The sequence below is a fragment of the Saccharomyces cerevisiae genome, chromosome XI (assembly GCF_000146045.2).
Source record: "Saccharomyces cerevisiae S288C chromosome XI, complete sequence".
NCBI classification, from domain to species: domain Eukaryota; kingdom Fungi; phylum Ascomycota; class Saccharomycetes; order Saccharomycetales; family Saccharomycetaceae; genus Saccharomyces; species Saccharomyces cerevisiae.
Genome location: NC_001143.9, coordinates 625,682 through 645,259, shown reverse-complemented (window position 1 = coordinate 645,259; position 19,578 = coordinate 625,682). Strand labels below are relative to the sequence as shown.

The window sequence follows — 19,578 nt, the reverse complement described above, 5'->3', positions numbered from 1 at the left end:
AAAATTCGCCATTTCTTATGCAATACAATGGATTTTCGATTTTTTTTTTTTTTTTGAAACATTTCATCACCAATCGCTGCAAAAGTTAAGTAAAAAAAGTCAAGTATACTATGAGCAATTTGTGTTCCCTTAGTAAATAATGTGTTATTTTTAGCAACTTCCCCATAAGTGGACAATAGTTATGGTAATCATTTGCTTCAGGTTTTGTTTTTCGTGTACTGATAAACGTGAAAACATTCTAGCACTCTCTCTTTTCTTTTTCAAAAAATAGAAGTATCTGGATTTTGCTACCCCACGTCACCAATGCACTAATCAACACACTCCGTCAAACAAACCTTTTATTTTTCGGTCTTCGTTGAGGTATTGGAAGACATCGGAGTTGGAACTATCTGACTGATTGAACGGACAGTGACACAGAAGTGTCTTTCGATAAAGAAATTTTGAGATAAAGAATCTTCGGAATGAAAAACTCTCACTCCAATTGGTTTACTAAAACACTTTAGTTCAGGTCTTCCATGACCAAAAAAAAAAATTATAACTATTGAAATGGCTTGTTAATCGATTTTACCGTACTCAACTGAGGAAAGAGTAAGCTTTAAATACTGCATTTCCTCAGTCATGTTTGAACGTCGCCTTGTGTATTTATCCATGATTGTAACTGGAGATGCTGGAAACCTATCGCAAGCTAATGCTCAGAAAGCGTGTCACCAATCATGCTAACGTGGATGCGAAGGGATTATGTCTATAAATCAGCAGTTATCTGTGCCTAGTGAATTCTTTATATGATTCTTATTTGGAATAGATGAGGGGAATATAGGGTCTCAATGCTGATGCGGAATTGTAAGCTTTCGTTTGAGTTTGGTGTCAATATCTCTTTATGAGCTATCTATATAAAACACAGGTGAAGCAGTAAAAAGTACAGCTTCGTCTCCACTGGCAATGACCATAACTTTTGGGACGCTCACGAATAGAGAAGTCTTCTGGCTCATTTGGTTTAAAAGTAGCCTTACAGAACTGAAGATATTATCTTTCTTGTCCCTCTCTAATCTGCTTTCTAACTTGCTCTCTAACTGTGCGTATTATCATTATCACGAGGAACCTCAATGTTCTGCACCGCATAATCATCTAATAACTCATAAAATTTCTCTCTTTTTAACTGGTAATTGGTTGACATAACAATTGAGATGTACAAGAATATTAAAGAACTTTTAAACTCATAATATGAAGACTGTCGAGCTACATTTGATTAATCTGTAGCGAAAATTCCCGAATGATTTTTTTAGCAACTTTCGAGAAAGTAATCCTCCCATATTTTGAAGTTATAGTAATATCCAAACGGGTGGCACACAGGTATAGGTACTACTGCTGCCAACATTACACCGGGAGTAAATGTCCAAAAGAAGGCAATATATAACCCGCAATCAGGCTGGTAATTCTAGCCAAATATTACAGCCGCACAACATTTATATTCATATTTATATGTGCCAGGAAAAGCCTCTTCAATAATAGAGTTAAAATAGATGATTTCCATATTTGGTCGGCAAAGCAGTGCAAGAAACTCAAATGAAGCATACACTAACCAGAATCGGTAAAAAGACGGAAAAGAGATCATATAACCTCGACAGGTTCTTCTTTATATGAGATGGAAATAAACTTATCTAATAGAATTAATAGGAAAAGAACAGAGGCAACGTTAAACGCATCGAAATGTAAAGTATATGCGCTCCAAAACGAATATAGTTTGATACAACTAAATTCTGCTTAAGAGATCAATTTCGAAATTCACGCCTATAAGTAATTTGACTACTTCTAAATCAGCATGTTTCTGAAGAGATCGGAATCCTAAATAGCGTTCAAATGCACCACTAGCTTTGAAAAAAACAGAGTTGGAAGAGTTTATTGGGAGGTTAGTGGTGACTTTACACGGTCAGCTTTATGATACCGCTATTGCTTCAGTTTTCTATTTTTCTCCTTATTAACAGGCCGATGGTCATAATAGTGGTTTACGAAGAAAAAAGGGAGGTTAATATTTCAAGGGAAGCTGGCACTTGACTAAAGAACTGGAGCTGTTGCTTATACTAGTGAACCTCAAATCCAATCTAAATACAGCTAGAAAATTCATTTCTTTTTTCCTCCTTTTTTCACAGGCCTAGGAAGCTTCTTGATCTGCCTTGCGAACAATGGCAACGCGTATCTTATCTCTTGAAAAGTATTTGGTTCTTATTCAGTCATCCTTTGTTGGTTATATAGTATAAGTACATGCCATGACGAAATTCAGGAGTTACTCTGGAGTGTAATGCTGCTGCGTTTTAGTTATAAATAATATATCATCTTAAGGTGATCGATCCAGTGCTTAGATAATAATTCAGTTCACAAATTCGGCATGGAGGACCACCCACGCATTATTGTCGGTTTATGCTATATATAAGTTTAATTATAATTAGGATGAGCTAGTTCGCCAACTAAATATAAAATCAGAGAATGAAAACATTTCAGTGAAAGTTAGTCAATAAAACAGTAATTGGGATCATCAATTGCAGTATCTATTATTAGTATATTCTACTAAGTCCTACATAATATATATTTAACGGTACTACAGTACGGCTCGAGTTACTTAGCTAATCAAGCAATTAAAAACAAGTTTCTGTCAAACAAGTGTATTAAAGGCGAAACTGTACCAGTTATCTGACCTCATTGAAATGAGACATCACCCGCTTATATGTTGGTATCCATAACTGATAATCTTACCAACTATTTAATCGTTACAGTTTCCCATATATAGCTCCTCAAATGCCGCAATATAGTTTCTTCTCAAAACGTCATAAGCAGTTAAATGTCGCATCCGTCTAATGGCCTCTTGAAAAAGGAGGTCAGGCTCCATTTGCAAAGACATTTTCCGCCCACACTTTGACTGCTTTGTTGCATATGAAGATGTTGCTTCAAATTCAGGAATAATGCTGTCATCATACAGATATTGGACAGTTTGGTCATCCAAAAGAATAGGGACACAGGAACACAAAACTGTCATCCGCTCCGGCTCATACTTTAAATTTGCTTCTGTAGGTAATGTATGTAACTTGAAGTCCGCACCTCGTAGGAATTTTTTCTTTATTTGTTTACAAAATTTAAATAAGGTTTTGGCTTTCAGCGGGATAGGATCTTGATATTTTTTGAAGTCATTCCACTTAACTAAATTCATTTGGTCAATCATGGCACGCTGATGATCTTTTAGCAGTGTCAGTAAGCGCGGATCCTTTGGGTTAATCGGTTTTTCCTCTGCTAGGTCGATTAGAAATCCATCTGCTACTAAAAACCTCGGCGAAACATACTCCTCCTCTGTACTAAACTTTTTTTCAGCTGCCCACATATTTTCCATTTGTTTTATCAGAGTAATCAAAAGGTCTTCCTTAATAAGTTCGAGTGTAATTTTATATTCTTCAATGCTCTGGTAATATTCCTTATCAAAGCTAGCCTGCATCTCAGGATTCGCCTGAAAAGTATCCCTTATCTCTTCTAAAGATTGTGTGGTTTTTTCTATGCATATTTTTTCCAACCTTCTTGCCAATTCTTCAACAAGTTCAATATAATTTTTATCTTGACCAGCAGACATCAACAGTAAGGTGACTCTGGACACAGGAAATTTCGAAATTTGATCTAGGACCTCGCTAGAAACCTTATTCACCCTGATATTATTTTTTTCCTTTTGACTATTAAATTGCGTATGCACATTCTCTATTTGAGAAATATCTGCTGAGATCTTTCTTTTTACAACCTCTGCTTCAGTAAACTGCTGTTTTTTTATGTCTGAATAATCCAGGTTGGAGATAGTATTCTCCACAATTGGCTTTTCCCTGACAATAAACCTATAATCGTTATTTTTACTTTTGAATGAATCTGGGGCTGTTGAATTTGATATGGCATATGCAATATGTGTTGCTTTGGCAGTTGTCGTTCTCTTCACACGATACCACAGTGGAGCCTTACCGCATTTTCCATTTTCCATTACTTTACAAAATTTAACAAATACCCTCTTTCCTAATAATTGAAATAGCAGATCATCCTTTACAAAATAAAAATTTGAATTCAAACTATAAAGTATGTCAAGGCTTACCGGATTGTAAGTTTTTCTTAAATGGGCCCATTTTGTTAAGCCAACCTGACTCCTCAAATTGTTATCGTTCCACCTATAGAGCCTCCTTTCATTTAAGTATAGAAGGAAGCCCTCAATTATAATGTATTGATGACTAACATTGATCTCAATAAGGGGATACTCCCGATCAGGGTTTACATCCAATGAAAATTCACATACCCCCGCTAAGGGCTTTTCTTTATCTTTTAGCATCGGATGTATGTACACGGTGCCCCATTTTGGTAAATATAACCTGCAGCATTTACAAGTTAATTTCTTGACAACTTTGTAACGTAATTTGCTTCTGATCCTCTTCAGAATTATTCTTCCATCTTCTAACAAGAAAAACTCTCGCAAAACTAGCTTTATGTGTTTAAATAGTTCCATAGATTTCACTCCAACGAGCACCGAATTAGAATCCTTCTTTAATCGCGTCCAGTCCACCAAGTTTTGTTGTGATAGCTTTTTGTAGTCATCGTCATTGGGTAACAGTAATCTTACTTCAGGACTCCGAAAATTTATTGGTTTTCGCTTCACAGTGTCTACCAGCCATCCATCAATAACTGCAAGCCTGGAGTTGATCTGTAGCATTTTTTTTGATATTATCTTATAATTTTTCAGCTGCTTATAACGACGTGTGATTATTGACATTATTGTTCTCATTCTTATATTACTCAATATACATTCCGGGTCACATGTGCCCAAATTCTCGCGACAAACTTTTCGAGGCCGATATTAATAAACCATAGAAAAAGTACTGATCCTCGAAATCAGAGTTAAAGACTTTTAGAAGATTGGAAGTAAGGAATCCACCATTCGCTTGAGGTTTCGGGTTAGAAATTCTTTGCCTACCATTCGTTGCAAGCCTCTTTAGATTCTGCTTGCTGACTCGCTCGCTATTTGTTCTTTTTCAACAGAAAGCATAGACTTATTATTGTGACTAAGGATCAGTTATCGTTTGCCTGCTCGGGACAATTAAAACGAATATCTCTAAGTTGGATATTTTATACTGTGAGGCAGTTTTTGTACTGAGTTATTGAGTATTAGACAAAATTTCGAGTCCTTATTTTACTCTTCACCTAGGTCCGGCTTCTTAGTTTTGTGTTATTTATCAGGGATATATTTTTTTTTTGGGAGCTCATCGTAGTAAGAAGTAAAAGAGATGACTGCCAGCACATCAGTTGCGGTGGGTTGTGCGGTGGGTATACCCGTCGGTGTAGGTATTATAATAGCAGTATGTTTCTGGTTTAACCTACAAAAAAGATACAAGAGGGAGGAACAAGACGATAGAGAATTGGAAAGGGCTATTTATGATGAAAGTGGTTTCGTGTCCTTTGACAATTTTGGACCCTTAAGAGACAGTAAAGATGAAGCAGCACTAGCCAGCTCCGAGCTAAAAAATCCTGATCACACTTCTGGTTCATCGGAAGGATCTGCTCATCCAGAAGAAAAAGATGGAAAATCGCGAGATCAAGAGAAACCGTTAGGGAAAAAGAATAGTAAATACTATGTGCCAGCATACCGTAGGAAAATAAATTTACTTCAAGTACGAAATAATAACTACGGCAATAATGCCAGGCAGAAGTCCGTTGTGGATTTACCAAGTATAAATAACAGCTCCAATGTTTCCTTATCATCTTCCCAACGGCATATAACAAAGAGACAGATCAGCGTTTATGATCAGATGGTCCCTGTTATTTCTGATGAAGGACCAAACTTTTTCGCAGATCCTTCCAGTGATACTAATACTAGCAATGACCAAAACAAAGCTTCGATGATAGAACTTAAACATAATACTCGCCAATCTAGTAATGAAAATCTGATAAGAAATTTGCAGAATCAGGACTTTGGTTCGTATTACCCAAGGAGAGCTTCATCCTCGTTTTTAAATGGTAACATTTCAAACGCGTCCTTCCATACAAGGAATTCCTCTATAACATCGGTAAATAAGCGCGATGCCCTAGAGGATGTGTTTGCAACACCCAAAAGTGCGGCTCAATCACAGTTACCAAACACTTTTGATAAAGATAACGAAGGAATGGATGCTGACCACTCGGTAAAGGATAGCAGGTCTGCAATAACAGATAAAGATAAGGATTTATACAAATTACAGAATAACTATGATGTGGGCAATATCGGGGAAATTGCTGAGGAAGATCAATACGAAAACGAATTTACCAACTACTCACAGAGTAAGAGAGAGTTCATAGAAAGTCTAAGGCCTAAATAGTACTGTTGATATACTAAACATTATATTATAGTTAAAAAAAGAAGAAAAAAAGAGGAACAATTCTATTAAATTCACTTCAAACATCAAACGTAAACAATACAAACAGAACTCTTCATGGATGATGGGTTTTAAAAAATTAGTCAAGACATAATTCTTAAAGTTCATAGTCTCATTTTTCATTTTCTTTTTGCCTGCTTTCTCTTTTATACATCGCCGCATAATTTACTAAACGCCCTTTGTGTTTGTGGGCGGAAAGAAATATATTCCCTTAAAATTTCCAGGAAATTATGTTGCTACAATGACTTATAAAGGGAAAAAATAAGAAGAGAAATCTTGGAAGAATACCCTAGTAAAATAGTGTACAAGGCAAAGTTCTTAATTATGCAAAATCGCCGTATATGAAATAGAACAACTTTTTATACAGCTTAAATACAGAATTCAAGTATGTTAATCAACATGAAAGAAAAAAAAAAAAAAATGCGAGTCATGAAACTACACGTTTTTTTCAGAGAATATTATCCATCTTGTGCTATGTATAATATACACTTATGCTTATTACAAAACTAATATGTTAAACAATTGAAAGATTTGTGTTTTTTTTCGGCCTTGCCTTCTCAACTAGGATTCAGTGGCAGGACTGACCCATTATCGGTAGAACCTCCTGACGTCATATCATGCTCGCTCGTCTTCTTAGCCTCATTATGCAGTGTATCTGCCTTTTTATCCAACAGTTCGTTAAAAAAATCGTATCCTCCGCTATGGGAACCTAGGCTGCTATCTTCTGTATGTGAGCCAATCCCTTGATGTACCACTTGAGGCTTGGCACCATCATTTTCAGCTGACTTTTCAACTGGAGGATTTGGATTCGTAGTAGCCAAGGATCTTAACGTTTCCCAAAAATCCAGGCCGTCTTCATCTCTCAATGGAGTATCAGATCTGGATGTAGTCCTTGATATCTCCGACTGATCAATGTGATTGAATTTATTGGTTGTCACAGATGATGAAGAATGATGCTGAGATGATTCACTTTTTCTTTTTTCTTTTTTCTTAGTTTTACTGCCGTTACTTCTTACTGAATTTGGAGATGGATTGAGTAACTTATTCAAGTCAGCACCTCTTGTCGCATCTGATGAGCCTAAATGAGGCCGTATAGTTGGTGGCAAATAGTTGAAATGCGCTATTCTATTAGGACCTACATCAGGTGGCATTTCTGAACCGCTCGTTGTATATGATGCCGTCGAACTTGGTGCCTTGCCATTTGTTCCATTGAAATTCGGTGACATACTATTAGCACTAACGTTTCCTTGAATGATTTCATTATTTGTAGCGGTAGAATTAGTTGGGATCAATGTATTTGCTTGAGGATAAAATACAGACGGGCTGTTTGTTTCTCTATTGCTTTGTGAACCAAGTTCATTTGCATTGTCAGCGGGATTGTGTGAAGTTGCTTCCAAGCTGAATGCGTTATAGTTGGGTGTTCTTGATAAAAAATCGCTATCCATGTTGTCCAGAGAAGTCCTATATTCTGGGTTAAAAGTGTCACTATTTGAATTTAACCCTGGAAGACCATTTCCCAGTTGTCTACCCATATGTGGGAAACTATCCATTAATAGAGGGTTTCCATTTATATTTCCTATATTTGACAATCCAGTATTGCTGCTGACAGGATGGTCTGTGGATGTAACATAATGATTGTGAATATGTTGATGTATCGAAATTTTTAAAGAGTACTTCTTAGCTTGGTCAACCAATTCTTTTACTAATTTTGTGCTGTCAATAGTTCCGTTAGAAATTGACAAACCTTGACCATCTTTTAATGTAAATTTCCATTGTGTGCTAGAGGAATTTGGTTCTCTAGTTTTCACAGTAGAATAAGCATGCTTCGGAGAATCTGAAATACTATTACTATTCATCATATGCTCATCGAGAGATGCTGGATTGAATGCTGGGGGAAGGCTTGTCTGTGGGCTATCTGAGATTCCTCCAGGACTTTGCTTGTTCATTTGAGAAAGACCTTCAATTGGTAAAGATACTTTGCTCCTAATGCTACCACTGGTATGAGTCTGACCGACTTGCGTCATCCTGATTGGTGGAGGTGCAGATATCTCTTTTAAGGGAGGTAATGCTTGTGGCTTGCTGTCATTTAAAATGGGTCCATCATTATCCTTTAATCTTGGTAGTTTGCTCGATTCGTTCTCTTTAACATTCAATATATCCTGCTTTATCAATGAAGGGTTGTTCTGTTGAGATAGCTGCAACTGTTCTTCTTTATTCGGTGTAGAATCTGAGCGTATATCAGAATCGGCGATTGGATGTTGTCGGAGTTTTCCGTCTGTCATGTCTATGTTCTTGTTTTCTTTTATAGCCTTTGTTATTACTTCTGATGCTTGTCCTCGCACAACCATAGTAATAATTTTCCGCCATCTGTTCCTGCACGTTAAACTTGGTCTGAATTCCATTTCCGACGAAATCTTTCTCCATTTCGTGCCGTATGCCTTCACTTTACTTATCAGATTTAAATCTTCCTCGAGCGTCCATTCTCTTAATCTACCTTTACTTCCAGGTCCCAACACTTCAATGTACCTTTTCGCACATTGATCCTCTGTTCTTCCAGGGATATCCATGGAGATACTCAGCCAGTGAGGCCCATGTTCTTCATAAGCTTTCAAGAGCTGCTCATCCTCTTCTTGTGTCCATTTACCTTTCTTCAAGTTTGGGTCCAGAGATCCTGTCCAACGCTTTCTTACATCCTTTGAAGTTCTTACGGTGTGTTTGAATCGTGTAGCTAAAACATCCCAAGCAATACATTTAGAAAGATGGTTGGATTGTTGAATTGTTTTTACGTCTTCAAGTCCATTCTCATAGCCTAACTCCTTTGCGGATTCGTTTACTAGCGATCGTAGCATATTATCGTCGTCCTTTGACCATGAATTTCTTCCATTTTTCCTGTGTGTCTGATAGCCAAGTGATTCAGTCACTTCAAGTAAATCGAAGCCGGATCCTCTTTTTGGCTTACTTTTTCGTATATCTTTGGTACTTATATTCGACATTCTCGATAAAATGTATTCTGCGATAAAAAAAAAAGAGCAAAAACGCTACAACAAAAGTTTTAAACAAAACTAATTTTGTTTACCCCACTAGAGATCAACAATTGTTGCAGAGAACGATTCAAATCAGCAAACCGGATTATCAGAAAGCAAATAATTAAACACAAAAAACGTACACTAGTCCTTTATAGTAAACTAATAAGAAAAATTTCTTATTATATAAATATAGCTGGTTAATTTCGATTGCTTTAAAGTTTCCTGGGGCTTTATTCTGTGACTGGACCCTATTTCTTCTAAAGGTCTTAACATAATTACTCATTCTCATTTTTTATTTTTTTCTTCGTCTGGCTCATCGCATTGTTCGGACCAAAAAAAAAAAAAAAAAGAAAAAAAGAAAAAAAAAAATAGTTTCTCCGTTGCACATCGTCAAAGGTGATTTCCCCACATCTATTATAAAGTTTTTCCGGAGTGCTTAAAAAAGGGATTGACATTTCTTCGAGAATTAGTTGAGAAACCCTTTTAGATTGTGCGCTGAGTAATCATTAGGTTGATTATAAGCTCTGAAAGGTTACTGCTACTGCTAGTAGTCTTTCAGGATCTTCAGTAAACTAAATAACCGTGGCATTGATCTTACTTTCCGTTTTCTTTTCGCTAAATCGGAAGTCATAAAGACAATGTTATTAAACCCAGATCAAATTCTAAACCTAGTTCGAAAAGTATATGAAGTAGATATTAAACAGTTTTATTCGCAATTACGGCTAAAGAACTTAAGAGGATTGTTAGACCATGCTGCTCATCTGTTTAATGTTTACCTGAGGGATTTAGAAATCAATCAGGAAATGGAAGCTTTGACAGCATTTATTATTGGTTGTTATTATCTGTACCTTATTATTCCACAATCGTTACAATTCCAAACAAGAAATAATCTCTACAGCAGTTACGCAAAGCTAAAAAACGACTATCAAGACGAACACGTGATGGGTTATGTGTTAAAAGTGGTAAGAGATGAAAGTACTGTTATTGTTGACCGGTATTTAGCGGAGTCAAACGGAATTTGCAGGACCATAAAAAGAAAAAGAGCCTACTCCTTACCGCTACGGCCTTTACCTGTTCATATGGCCTCTTTGTCAATACATAACAAGTTTGATGGCTCACTACATGAAATACCGAATGAGCTAACAAAACCAACAAATGATAATTCGAAAGAGGACATAGTCAGGGAAAGTAATCAGATAGCATCAAGTAATAAATTGGAAGCTGGTTCTGAAGTGGCGTACTACACAAGCAAAGAAGCATTATCAAAACCCTCGTATTTAAAACTCAGTACTGGAAAGGATGCATTATTCAAAACGCTGTCTAGTCCAGCAACTGCTCCCCCCGTGCACTCCTTGGAGGTTTCGTCACAAATCAGAGATTCTAGCCAAGATTCTTCATCCTCTTTATCCAAGGTGGAAAAGCCAAAGGAGGAAGAAGGAAAGATCGAGGCCATAGAATCTTCGGCCCCGAAAGCTTACAATCTACCAGTAATTGAAGATTCTAATGATCTGTTATCAGAGTTATCTATTACTGGCCTGCAAAATCCATGCAATACATGCTATATTAACAGTATAATTCAATGTCTGTTTGGCACTACCTTATTTCGGGATTTGTTTTTAACCAAGAAATATAGGCTATTCCTCAATACTAACAAATATCCGAAAGAAGTCCAACTTTCCCGCTCGATTTACGTTTTGTTCAAAAAAATGTATTTGAATGGAGGAAGAGCGATTATACCAAATAGATTCTTAAAAATGTGCAAGAAGTTAAGGCCAGATTTGAACATCCCAGATGATCAACAGGATACACAGGAATTTCTACTAATAGTTTTAGCACGAATACATGAAGAGCTCTCGAACGAAAATGTTGTCAAGTATTATCCAGATCTAGTGTCATATGATGCGAATGCTTTACAAGTTAACCCATCCAAATACGAGAAATGGTACGAGAGAAATGTTATTACTGATGGTTTATCTCCAATTGATCACATATATCGAGGGCAGTTGGAGAACATTTTGAAATGTCAGCGCTGTGGTAATTCTTCTTATAGCTATTCTACCTTCTATGTTCTGTCACTTGCGATTCCAAAACTATCATTGTATAGCTTTACAAGTAAGTCGAGAAAAATTAAATTAGAGGATTGCATAAACTTATTTACAGGCGATGAAGAACTGTCAGGCGACAATGCTTGGGATTGTCCTAATTGTAGAATTACTGATTCTAAATCCAAAAAAGAAGAAATTACTAGCCAGAAGAAAAAATCAACCATATTCGGTTTTCATTCCAGATCAAGGTCAAAATCACCCCACCATCATCACCATCATCACCATAGCAGCGATGATTCAACAAAAAATGCAAAGAAGCGAAATTCTAAAAAGTTAACCACGATTAAGAGTTTAGACTTTATAGTTTTACCTCCGATACTTGTCATTCATTTATCAAGGTTCTATTATGATTTAACAAAAAAAAACAGCACTGTAATAACCTACCCTTTGATATTGAACATTATTTTAAAGAACGGTAAAGTGATTCGATACAAGTTATATGGAACGGTGAATCATTCCGGTAACCTTATCAATGGACACTATACTTCTGTTGTGAACAAAGAAAAGAGCCATGAAATTGGACTGAATAGACAAGTTTGGGTTACATTTGATGACGATTATATACAGCAACATCGCAAGGATCGCAACAACTTTGAAGCCGGCAAAACAGAAATGTCTAGCGATGAGGTATACGTCTTATTCTACGAAAGAATGGATGAAGAGAACTATGAAGAAGAATTCTGTTAATTGCATCGGATTTTTGAATTTTCCTTATGTATATACATAAATATGTTTGAAAGATTAATTAGAAAAACATGTGCTTGTTGATCCAGTTTCAGTTATTAAAAAAAAGCTGAAATGGGAAGAGAAAAAATTGACAAAATAATATATTACGAACATTTATGATGTCGAAATAATTCTAATTCTTTTTTTTTTTTTTGGATTGAACATATCGAACGAACATGTTTCGTTTACTCGAATTGAGGACCAGCGGCTAATACATCTGGTGTGGCTCTGTCTTGATAAATCTTGAAATTTTGAACAAACAAGTTGGCCAAGTTGGTAACTGCACCTCTGTATTTGGATTCACCTTGAGACCAGTTTTTAGCAGGATTCAAAAGCTCAGCTGGAACACCGTTAACCTTGGTAGGTACTTGAAGATTGAAAATCGGTAAAGTTTCGTACGTTTCATTGGCTAACGAACCATCATGAATAGAATCCAGAATGGCCCTTGTGTACTTCAATGGGCAACGTTTACCACCAGATACGTAGGAAGAACCAGTCCAGCCGGTGTTGATTAAGTACGCATTAGCTTTATGTTGAGACATCTTTGTAGCTAACATGGTTGCGTATCTAATAGGGTGCAAGGCTAGGAAGGGTTGTCCGAAACAAGATGAAAATGTTGGTTCAGGTTCAGTGACACCTTGCTCAGTACCAGCCATTTTAGAAGTGTAACCAGAGATGAAATGGTACATGACTTGTTCAGGAGTCAATTTAGATACTGGTGGTAAAACACCCGAAGCATCACAAGTTAGCAGGATAATGTTCTTTGGATGAGAGTCCGCCAAACATGGAATCTTGGCACTTGGAATGTAGTCAATTGGGTAGGCACATCTAGTATTTTCAGTAATAGAAGAGTCGTCATAGTCGACTACATGCGACTTCTCGTCATAGATAACGTTTTCTAATACAGAACCAAACTTGATAGCGTCGAAAATTTCAGGCTCCTTTTCGGCAGATAAATTAATACACTTGGCGTAACAACCACCTTCGATATTGAAGACACCATGGTCGGACCAACAATGTTCATCATCGCCGATCAACAATCTATGTGGGTCTGCGGATAAAGTGGTTTTCCCGGTACCACTTAGGCCAAAGAATAAAGTAACGTCACCGTTTTGAATACCCTGGTTGGCGGAAGAGTGCAAAGTTAAAACGTTATGGTGCACAGGCATCAAGTAAAACATAACTGTGAAAATACCTTTTTTCATTTCACCGGCGTATTCGGTACCTAAAATGATCATTTCCATTGCTTTGAAGTTAATTTCTATAGTACTCTTTGAAGACATATCCTGGGTGTGTAAATTGGCTGGGAACTGACCAGCGTTCCAGACAGTAAAATCAGGTTCTCCAAAATGGGCTAATTCTTCTTCTGTAGGTCTAATAAGCATATTTGTCATGAATAAAGCGTGGTAAGCCCTGGCACAAACAACGCGGACTTTGATTCTGTATTTTGGATCCCATCCTGCAAATGCATCGACAATATAAATGTGGTCTCTTGTTCTCAAGTAATCTGCAGCTCTTTCACGGTTGATAGACCATGTTCTTTCAGAACATGGTTTATTGACCGGACCCCACCAAATTTCGTCTTTCGAGGTAGGTTCTTCAACAATACGTTTGTCCTTTGGAGATCTTCCGGTTTTAACACCGGAATAAGCGATCAATGCACCGCTTGATGAAATGACAGTTTTATTTTCTTTTAGACCATCTTCATACAAAACGGCAGCTGGAGCATTGCGTCTGATGGTGGTGACTTCGTCACTAAGAGCCAATTCTTGTCTGATTTTTTGTTCAACTTCGGAAGTAGATCCTACTGTAGCATTCATTTTAGAAGGGGACATGTTGTTATTTTATTATGGAATAATTAGTTGCGTGAGTTTGGTTTTTTTTTTTTATTTTTGAGTTAAACAAATATAATTATTGTTTAAGCTGAAATAAAGATATATATGTATATCTGGGAAAGGCTGTTGGTTATCTGTCTTACTTCTGTATATTTAAGAAGTAAGTAGAAATACTGATTACACATGGAAGAGAAGTTACACACATTACAAAGACTTCTCTGCCCTTATATACCTTTTTTTTGTGGTCTTCTATACTCTGCCCAATGTTGCTATCCCCAGCCAAGCCTTACTTAATACACAAACGTACCATTGTCCAACCAGAAGCGTCTAAGCTTTACAATCCTGTTTGGGCCCTTTATCCGCCTATCCATAATGTTAAGCAGCCTAAAACTTGCTAGTCTAGCCGGCATCTTTCCCTTGTATAACTTAAAATACCCGGAGCTTCAGTGATATGTAGAACACAGCCGCGCCGGATGAAAGGAAGCTCGGTTTTTTCCTATTGTGAGTCAAAAAAAGAAAAGAGATGTATCCAAATTAGGAAATCCAGATCTCCATTCACCCGTCAGCGTCCCGATATTCTCCGGTGGATCGTGTGGGATATTCCGATTTTTTCCGACAAGGCCCTGGGTGGGGGCTCTGCCCAAGTGCTCTGGTCAGAATTGTATGGAAGTCAGTTGGTTATATGCATATAAAAGTATATATTAAAATTAAAGTGTTATTTATGGCGGTGAGTAGAATTGGTGTTGTTGTAAATGTACGTACAACGAACGATCAGTCTGTACACAGATGGCGCTGTTCGCCAAGTTTTGTGCACAAAGAAAACACAAATCGTGTGCTTAGCGTTTTTATTTCTTTTTCTTCTGCTTTTTTCTTCATGGCGTCGTCGTCAGATATCAGAACTACGTAGTTAAAGCGGCGAGGGGAAAGACGCGGTTCGCTGGCACTCTCTAGTTTTTCTTGCGCCTTCATTACGGATTCGATGACAAACTCGTCGACATGTGTCCTCCATGTTATTTGTTCTTCAAATTCTAAGTTCTCTTCGATGTGTGTCGCTACATTACCTGTGAATCTTAGGGGTAATACTTTATTCTCATAGTAAAGCTGCCTTATAGTTATTATACCTCTTGTGGCAGCCTCCATGACGTTTTCGTCCTTTGACTTTCGTAAAAATCTCAGCTCTTGGAATGTGGTTAAACAAATGGCAAATCTTAGCAGTCTGTTTTGAGCTAGCTTGAATATGCGTGCGGAATGTCTTAGCCAAGAAGTTGCATCAAAGACAAAGTATGTAGTTTTAAAATCTATTTCTGGATAATCAGATTTTATACATTCCAGAAATAGACCTTCATTTTCCTTTTCGCTGTTATAATTGATGTTGTCCTCTATGTTAGTGTTGTTGCTGTTCGGGACATACCATGTAGTGTAAAGCGAGGCGCTTAAAAATTCTCCATTTTTATCGAAGCACGTATAATCGGCACGAAGTTTCTTGTAGCCAACATAGTGGAAGATATTATCGCCCTCGTTGACACTTAGTTCCGGCACAGCGTGCAGATCAGTGTTGTTTTCACTTCTTGCCTCAGATATGTCAATAATACTTTCCAGGGCACCTAATACTGGTATATTGTTGTGTATATTGCACAAGGGTTCGAGTTTGAAGACTAAACTTCCCAATATATTAGTATTTTGAAATGATGAACGATATATCAACGGATCGTTTCTGATTATTACGCCTATTGGAAAACTTCTTGACAGCTCTCTAAAAAGAAATATGGTTCTGCATGCCCTTTTCCAGAATTTTTCACCATTTTCGTCCTTTTCATCAAATATAATTCCATCTGTCGGCGAATCCAATGCCATATAATCTTTTATACCGATTTCTTGAAAATTATCTTCACTACTAATCGAATGCGTATTCTTTTCGCAAATTGTGTCAAACCACAATGTTCCCCAACAGCCCAAAATTTCTGGTAATTCTTCGCCTTCATTGAATAATTCTAAAAGTTCAGAAAGGCTTAATTTATCGTAGTCATCGCATAAATCTCCAATAATAGAGTTCGATGTTTGGTTATCCAATAAATACACAATCAAAACATTCATAAAGGTAACCATTGTATCCCATGGAAAAGCTCTCTTAACAATAATCATCCAGAATTCTTTACTAACTGGATCACTCAATTGGCTGCTTTTCAAACAAATTGAGATGATAAAGTATATCCATGGTAAGATATGGGGTAATGCGATACCTAAAGGCCCATGTAGAAACTTCCGAAGCACTATTATACCGCATTTTAATGAGGTCATATTTAGAAACTTTAATGTTTCCAACCATGCTTCGTTTGTTAGCATTGAAGGCAGTATCGGACGCCTTAAGGTATCGATGTCATTGAAGAATTCTGCTAAGAGATCGTGATCAGATATGGAAGTGGTAGAACTCATTATTTCATCGTCATCTTCGTTGTCATTTCGGCTATTGCCCGTTGAACTTTCCGTCACGGAGGAGTCATTATTTGAAGATTTTTTACGTTCCTTCTTGTCTTTCCTCTCCTTCAAATACTTCGGCAATTCAAATAAAATTGCAAATGGGTTTTTTGGCTCTCCAAATCCAACAATTTGTAAAATATGCGATTGTGCAAAAGAGGGGCCATGCCTGAAGAAATACTTGAAAAAATCAGGATTCTGAACAAACATATCTTCTGCGTTAAAAATGTTACAACCGTTTGCATCTATACCGAACTTTTCAATGAAATAGCTCAACACGACATTTTGTAAATCTGGACTTTCTAAAAAACTGGGTAATAGCATGGCTTCACTATGTTTCAAATACTCAATTAATAAAGAGTTTCTAAGATTGCCATTATTTCTTTCTACAAAGGCTCTTTGATAAATGTTATCAATAACCAATTGCATATATTGCGGAGACGGAGTGAATGTTTCCTGACAAAAGACGCTTTTCCCCAAATTTACAAAAGCTTCAAGAGTGTTTTGCTGTACGGTAGACATATGATAATATAGCTTTCCATGATTGTATATGTATTTCATCGCCTCAGTATACCAATGCTCAGCACTCAGTTTCCAATCGATAAAACTCGAGGGATATAGTGCTATAGCCATTCTTGATAAGTCTCCTAGTCTTTGTAACCAAGTGATAGAATATTTGGACGGTATGTCAGAAATCATAGTTGATAATGAAACAAAGACGTGAGTGATAAATTGGCAGCAAACTTCAGGATCCATGAAGTTAGAAAAGTTCTTTAGAACGTCTAGAAATGTTATCGTGCCGTAAACCCATAGCCTTCTTTCGATCCTATATATTTCGACAATTTCTTGGCCGATGACCAAATCGTGAGGCGGTTGGGATGGTAGTAAAGCTGTAGTGATAAAAGTGACATAATTGTTAACAAGATCTGTATTGATTTTATAGATAGTCCACAAGCTTTTTAGTTCGGTGGTTTGAGAGTTTGTTAGTTGTGAGCACCGCTCCTGCAATTCAATTTCTTGCTTAACTATCACTTTGTACAATTCTTGTAATTTTTGTATTAGAGCAATGCCCGATCTCTTATTACTTGCTGGCTTGCAGGAATCATTTTCTTCCCTTTCATTACTATCATCACTATTATTGTTATTATCACGGCTGTTGCTGTTATTGTTGTTGTTGTTGTCGTCGTTGTTATTATTGTTATTGTCATTGTTATTGCTACTGTGATTGTTATTATTGTTGTTGTTGCCACTGTTATTGAAATCCTGATCTCGGGCACTGTTATCCTTGTCGTTGATTTCTTGACTATTATTAGATTTACGCTGGAAACCGCCTACAATTTCACTCTTGGACTGTTCATCTGACCCTGCATCCACGAAAGCTAGCGAATTCTGTGAAACGTTCAGTGGTTTTATCATATTTTCCGGGCTCCATTTCTCATGTGCAATGCTTCCGCCGTTTTCACTAAATGATTTCGAAATCAATGCAGAGGATTGAGTAATTCCAACTGAGTTTTCCCTTTTCAGGGCCCTTTTCGAACTACTCACATATCTGGGAGAAGGATTTTTCTCTGATTCCTTGACTGTTGTTCTTTCTGGGTAAGTATGGTCATTATTTTTTCCTTCGATATCTGAAAATCTAGGTCTACTTATTCGCCTCTTACTGCTATTTATATCATCGTAAACCGAGTTTGAATTTTGCCTTTTAGAAGACGGATTTAACACTTGAAAATCTGATAAACTCAAATTTGCTGTGGTATTCCGTACCAACCTAGGGAAGGATGGAGTGGCAGATGGCCGCTGCTGCTGTGATGCAGACAGAAACATCGAACGAGTATTTTCATTTTCAGAAAGCCTTAATGGATTCTGAACAGAGGTTTCTGGCATAATATAGTGGATTGTGAAACTCCTTCGGTCTATATATGAATCTCACCCGTCTGTAACTCTGGATCTAATTTGTTAGTCGTTAAGCGTTGATGATTCAACCAATATGCACCAGGAAAGAAGGAAATCAATATAAACAGCTGTTCCTCAAATTTAGGGAAAAAAAAAACAAAAAAGCGGAAATTTAACAGCGATGGGAAATAGGCCAACACCAAAGCTCTATATCCTCTTTAAAAAAGACGTCTGAGTTGATATTTGCCAAAGCTTTTATTTGTTCTCTCTTATCTTACTCCAAGGGCCTAGCATGACTTCTACAATCCAAGAAAAACGCCAAGCGCCGTCACCCTTTCATATTAAAACTTTCTGCGTTACCCAGCTAATGGGAGTAAATAAGGCCTCATCTACCATCCACATGCTTGCTTTACTCAAAGCAAACAATTGTTTATTTACACGCAACCCCAGGACATTTAGCAACTATACCTCTCTTTATTTTTTTATCTTAATGCTATTTTAAATATTTAAGTTATGATGTGCATGAATGCCGTCTAGATACTTATACTATATGTACACTAATACGGTGTTCTAATTATTTATGATAGAACGTCCATGGCTTCCACAATGGTTTTGATACTGTCTATGATACTGCTAACTCCCACTCGAAGCACCCTATCATCAATGCTTCTGAACTGGACTAGCATGACATTTTTCTCGGAACTGTAGTCTACTTGAAAATCTTGTGGCTTCAAAATCGGGTCCGGAGATAGGACTTTGGTTGCTATGGTCGCTTGTCGCTCCGTTTCAAACGGTATCTTTAGTTCTCTAATGTTTGGAAAGTTTAAATAGTTAGTAAACTATGCAGTGCGGTCTTCCCATTGAAAAACTGCTTCTACTTACAATGTGTGATCCAGTGACTTTTCCCGTTTGCTTGTCATCAATTTTCTTAGCTGTCTATGTTGGCAGACTTGTTTCAGTCAAGTTGATCTGGGTTCTTCCACCATTCATATTATTTTAACTTAAAGGACCAGCGGTGTCGCTGGAGTTTTCGCGAAGACCTACTTTTTTCTCGTTTGGTGGGTGGAACAGAGATCGGAACACTAAGAAAATCTGTTTGGAA

At 37.1% G+C, this 19,578-nt stretch overlaps 7 protein-coding genes across 7 annotated transcripts, besides 1 other annotated feature; 2 read left to right on the top strand and 5 right to left on the bottom strand.

Moving 5' to 3' along the window:
- Positions 1 to 2,286: 2,286 nt before the first annotated feature.
- Positions 2,287 to 2,533: an origin of replication (ARS1123; Autonomously Replicating Sequence).
- A 222-nt stretch (positions 2,534 to 2,755) lies between these two features.
- Positions 2,756 to 4,720, bottom strand: SIR1 (Sir1p; the record flags this gene model as incomplete). The annotated part of the gene is made up of 1 exon (NM_001179891.3): positions 2,756 to 4,720. The coding sequence occupies one exon, from the start codon at positions 4,718 to 4,720 to the stop codon at positions 2,756 to 2,758; it is 1,965 nt and encodes a 654-aa protein (NP_013027.4).
- Positions 4,721 to 5,291: 571 nt separating this feature from the next.
- SKG1 (Skg1p) lies at positions 5,292 to 6,359 on the top strand (the record flags this gene model as incomplete). The annotated part of the gene is made up of 1 exon (NM_001179890.1): positions 5,292 to 6,359. The coding sequence occupies one exon, from the start codon at positions 5,292 to 5,294 to the stop codon at positions 6,357 to 6,359; it is 1,068 nt and encodes a 355-aa protein (NP_013026.2).
- A 614-nt stretch (positions 6,360 to 6,973) lies between these two features.
- Positions 6,974 to 9,409, bottom strand: BAS1 (Bas1p; the record flags this gene model as incomplete). The annotated part of the gene is made up of 1 exon (NM_001179889.3): positions 6,974 to 9,409. One exon carries the CDS (start codon positions 9,407 to 9,409, stop codon positions 6,974 to 6,976), a length of 2,436 nt encoding a protein of 811 aa, NP_013025.3.
- Positions 9,410 to 10,080: 671 nt separating this feature from the next.
- UBP11 (ubiquitin-specific protease UBP11) lies at positions 10,081 to 12,234 on the top strand (the record flags this gene model as incomplete). Its single annotated transcript, NM_001179888.1, has 1 exon — positions 10,081 to 12,234. One exon carries the CDS (start codon positions 10,081 to 10,083, stop codon positions 12,232 to 12,234), a length of 2,154 nt encoding a protein of 717 aa, NP_013024.1.
- A 224-nt stretch (positions 12,235 to 12,458) lies between these two features.
- Positions 12,459 to 14,108, bottom strand: PCK1 (phosphoenolpyruvate carboxykinase PCK1; the record flags this gene model as incomplete). The annotated part of the gene is made up of 1 exon (NM_001179887.3): positions 12,459 to 14,108. One exon carries the CDS (start codon positions 14,106 to 14,108, stop codon positions 12,459 to 12,461), a length of 1,650 nt encoding a protein of 549 aa, NP_013023.3.
- Positions 14,109 to 14,879: 771 nt separating this feature from the next.
- Positions 14,880 to 18,467, bottom strand: ESL2 (Esl2p; the record flags this gene model as incomplete). Its single annotated transcript, NM_001179886.1, has 1 exon — positions 14,880 to 18,467. The coding sequence occupies one exon, from the start codon at positions 18,465 to 18,467 to the stop codon at positions 14,880 to 14,882; it is 3,588 nt and encodes a 1,195-aa protein (NP_013022.1).
- Positions 18,468 to 19,054: 587 nt separating this feature from the next.
- PCC1 (chromatin DNA-binding EKC/KEOPS complex subunit PCC1) lies at positions 19,055 to 19,396 on the bottom strand (the record flags this gene model as incomplete). Its single annotated transcript, NM_001184522.3, has 2 exons — positions 19,055 to 19,283; positions 19,359 to 19,396. 2 exons carry the CDS (start codon positions 19,394 to 19,396, stop codon positions 19,055 to 19,057), a joined length of 267 nt encoding a protein of 88 aa, NP_878113.4.
- Positions 19,397 to 19,578: the final 182 nt, after the last annotated feature.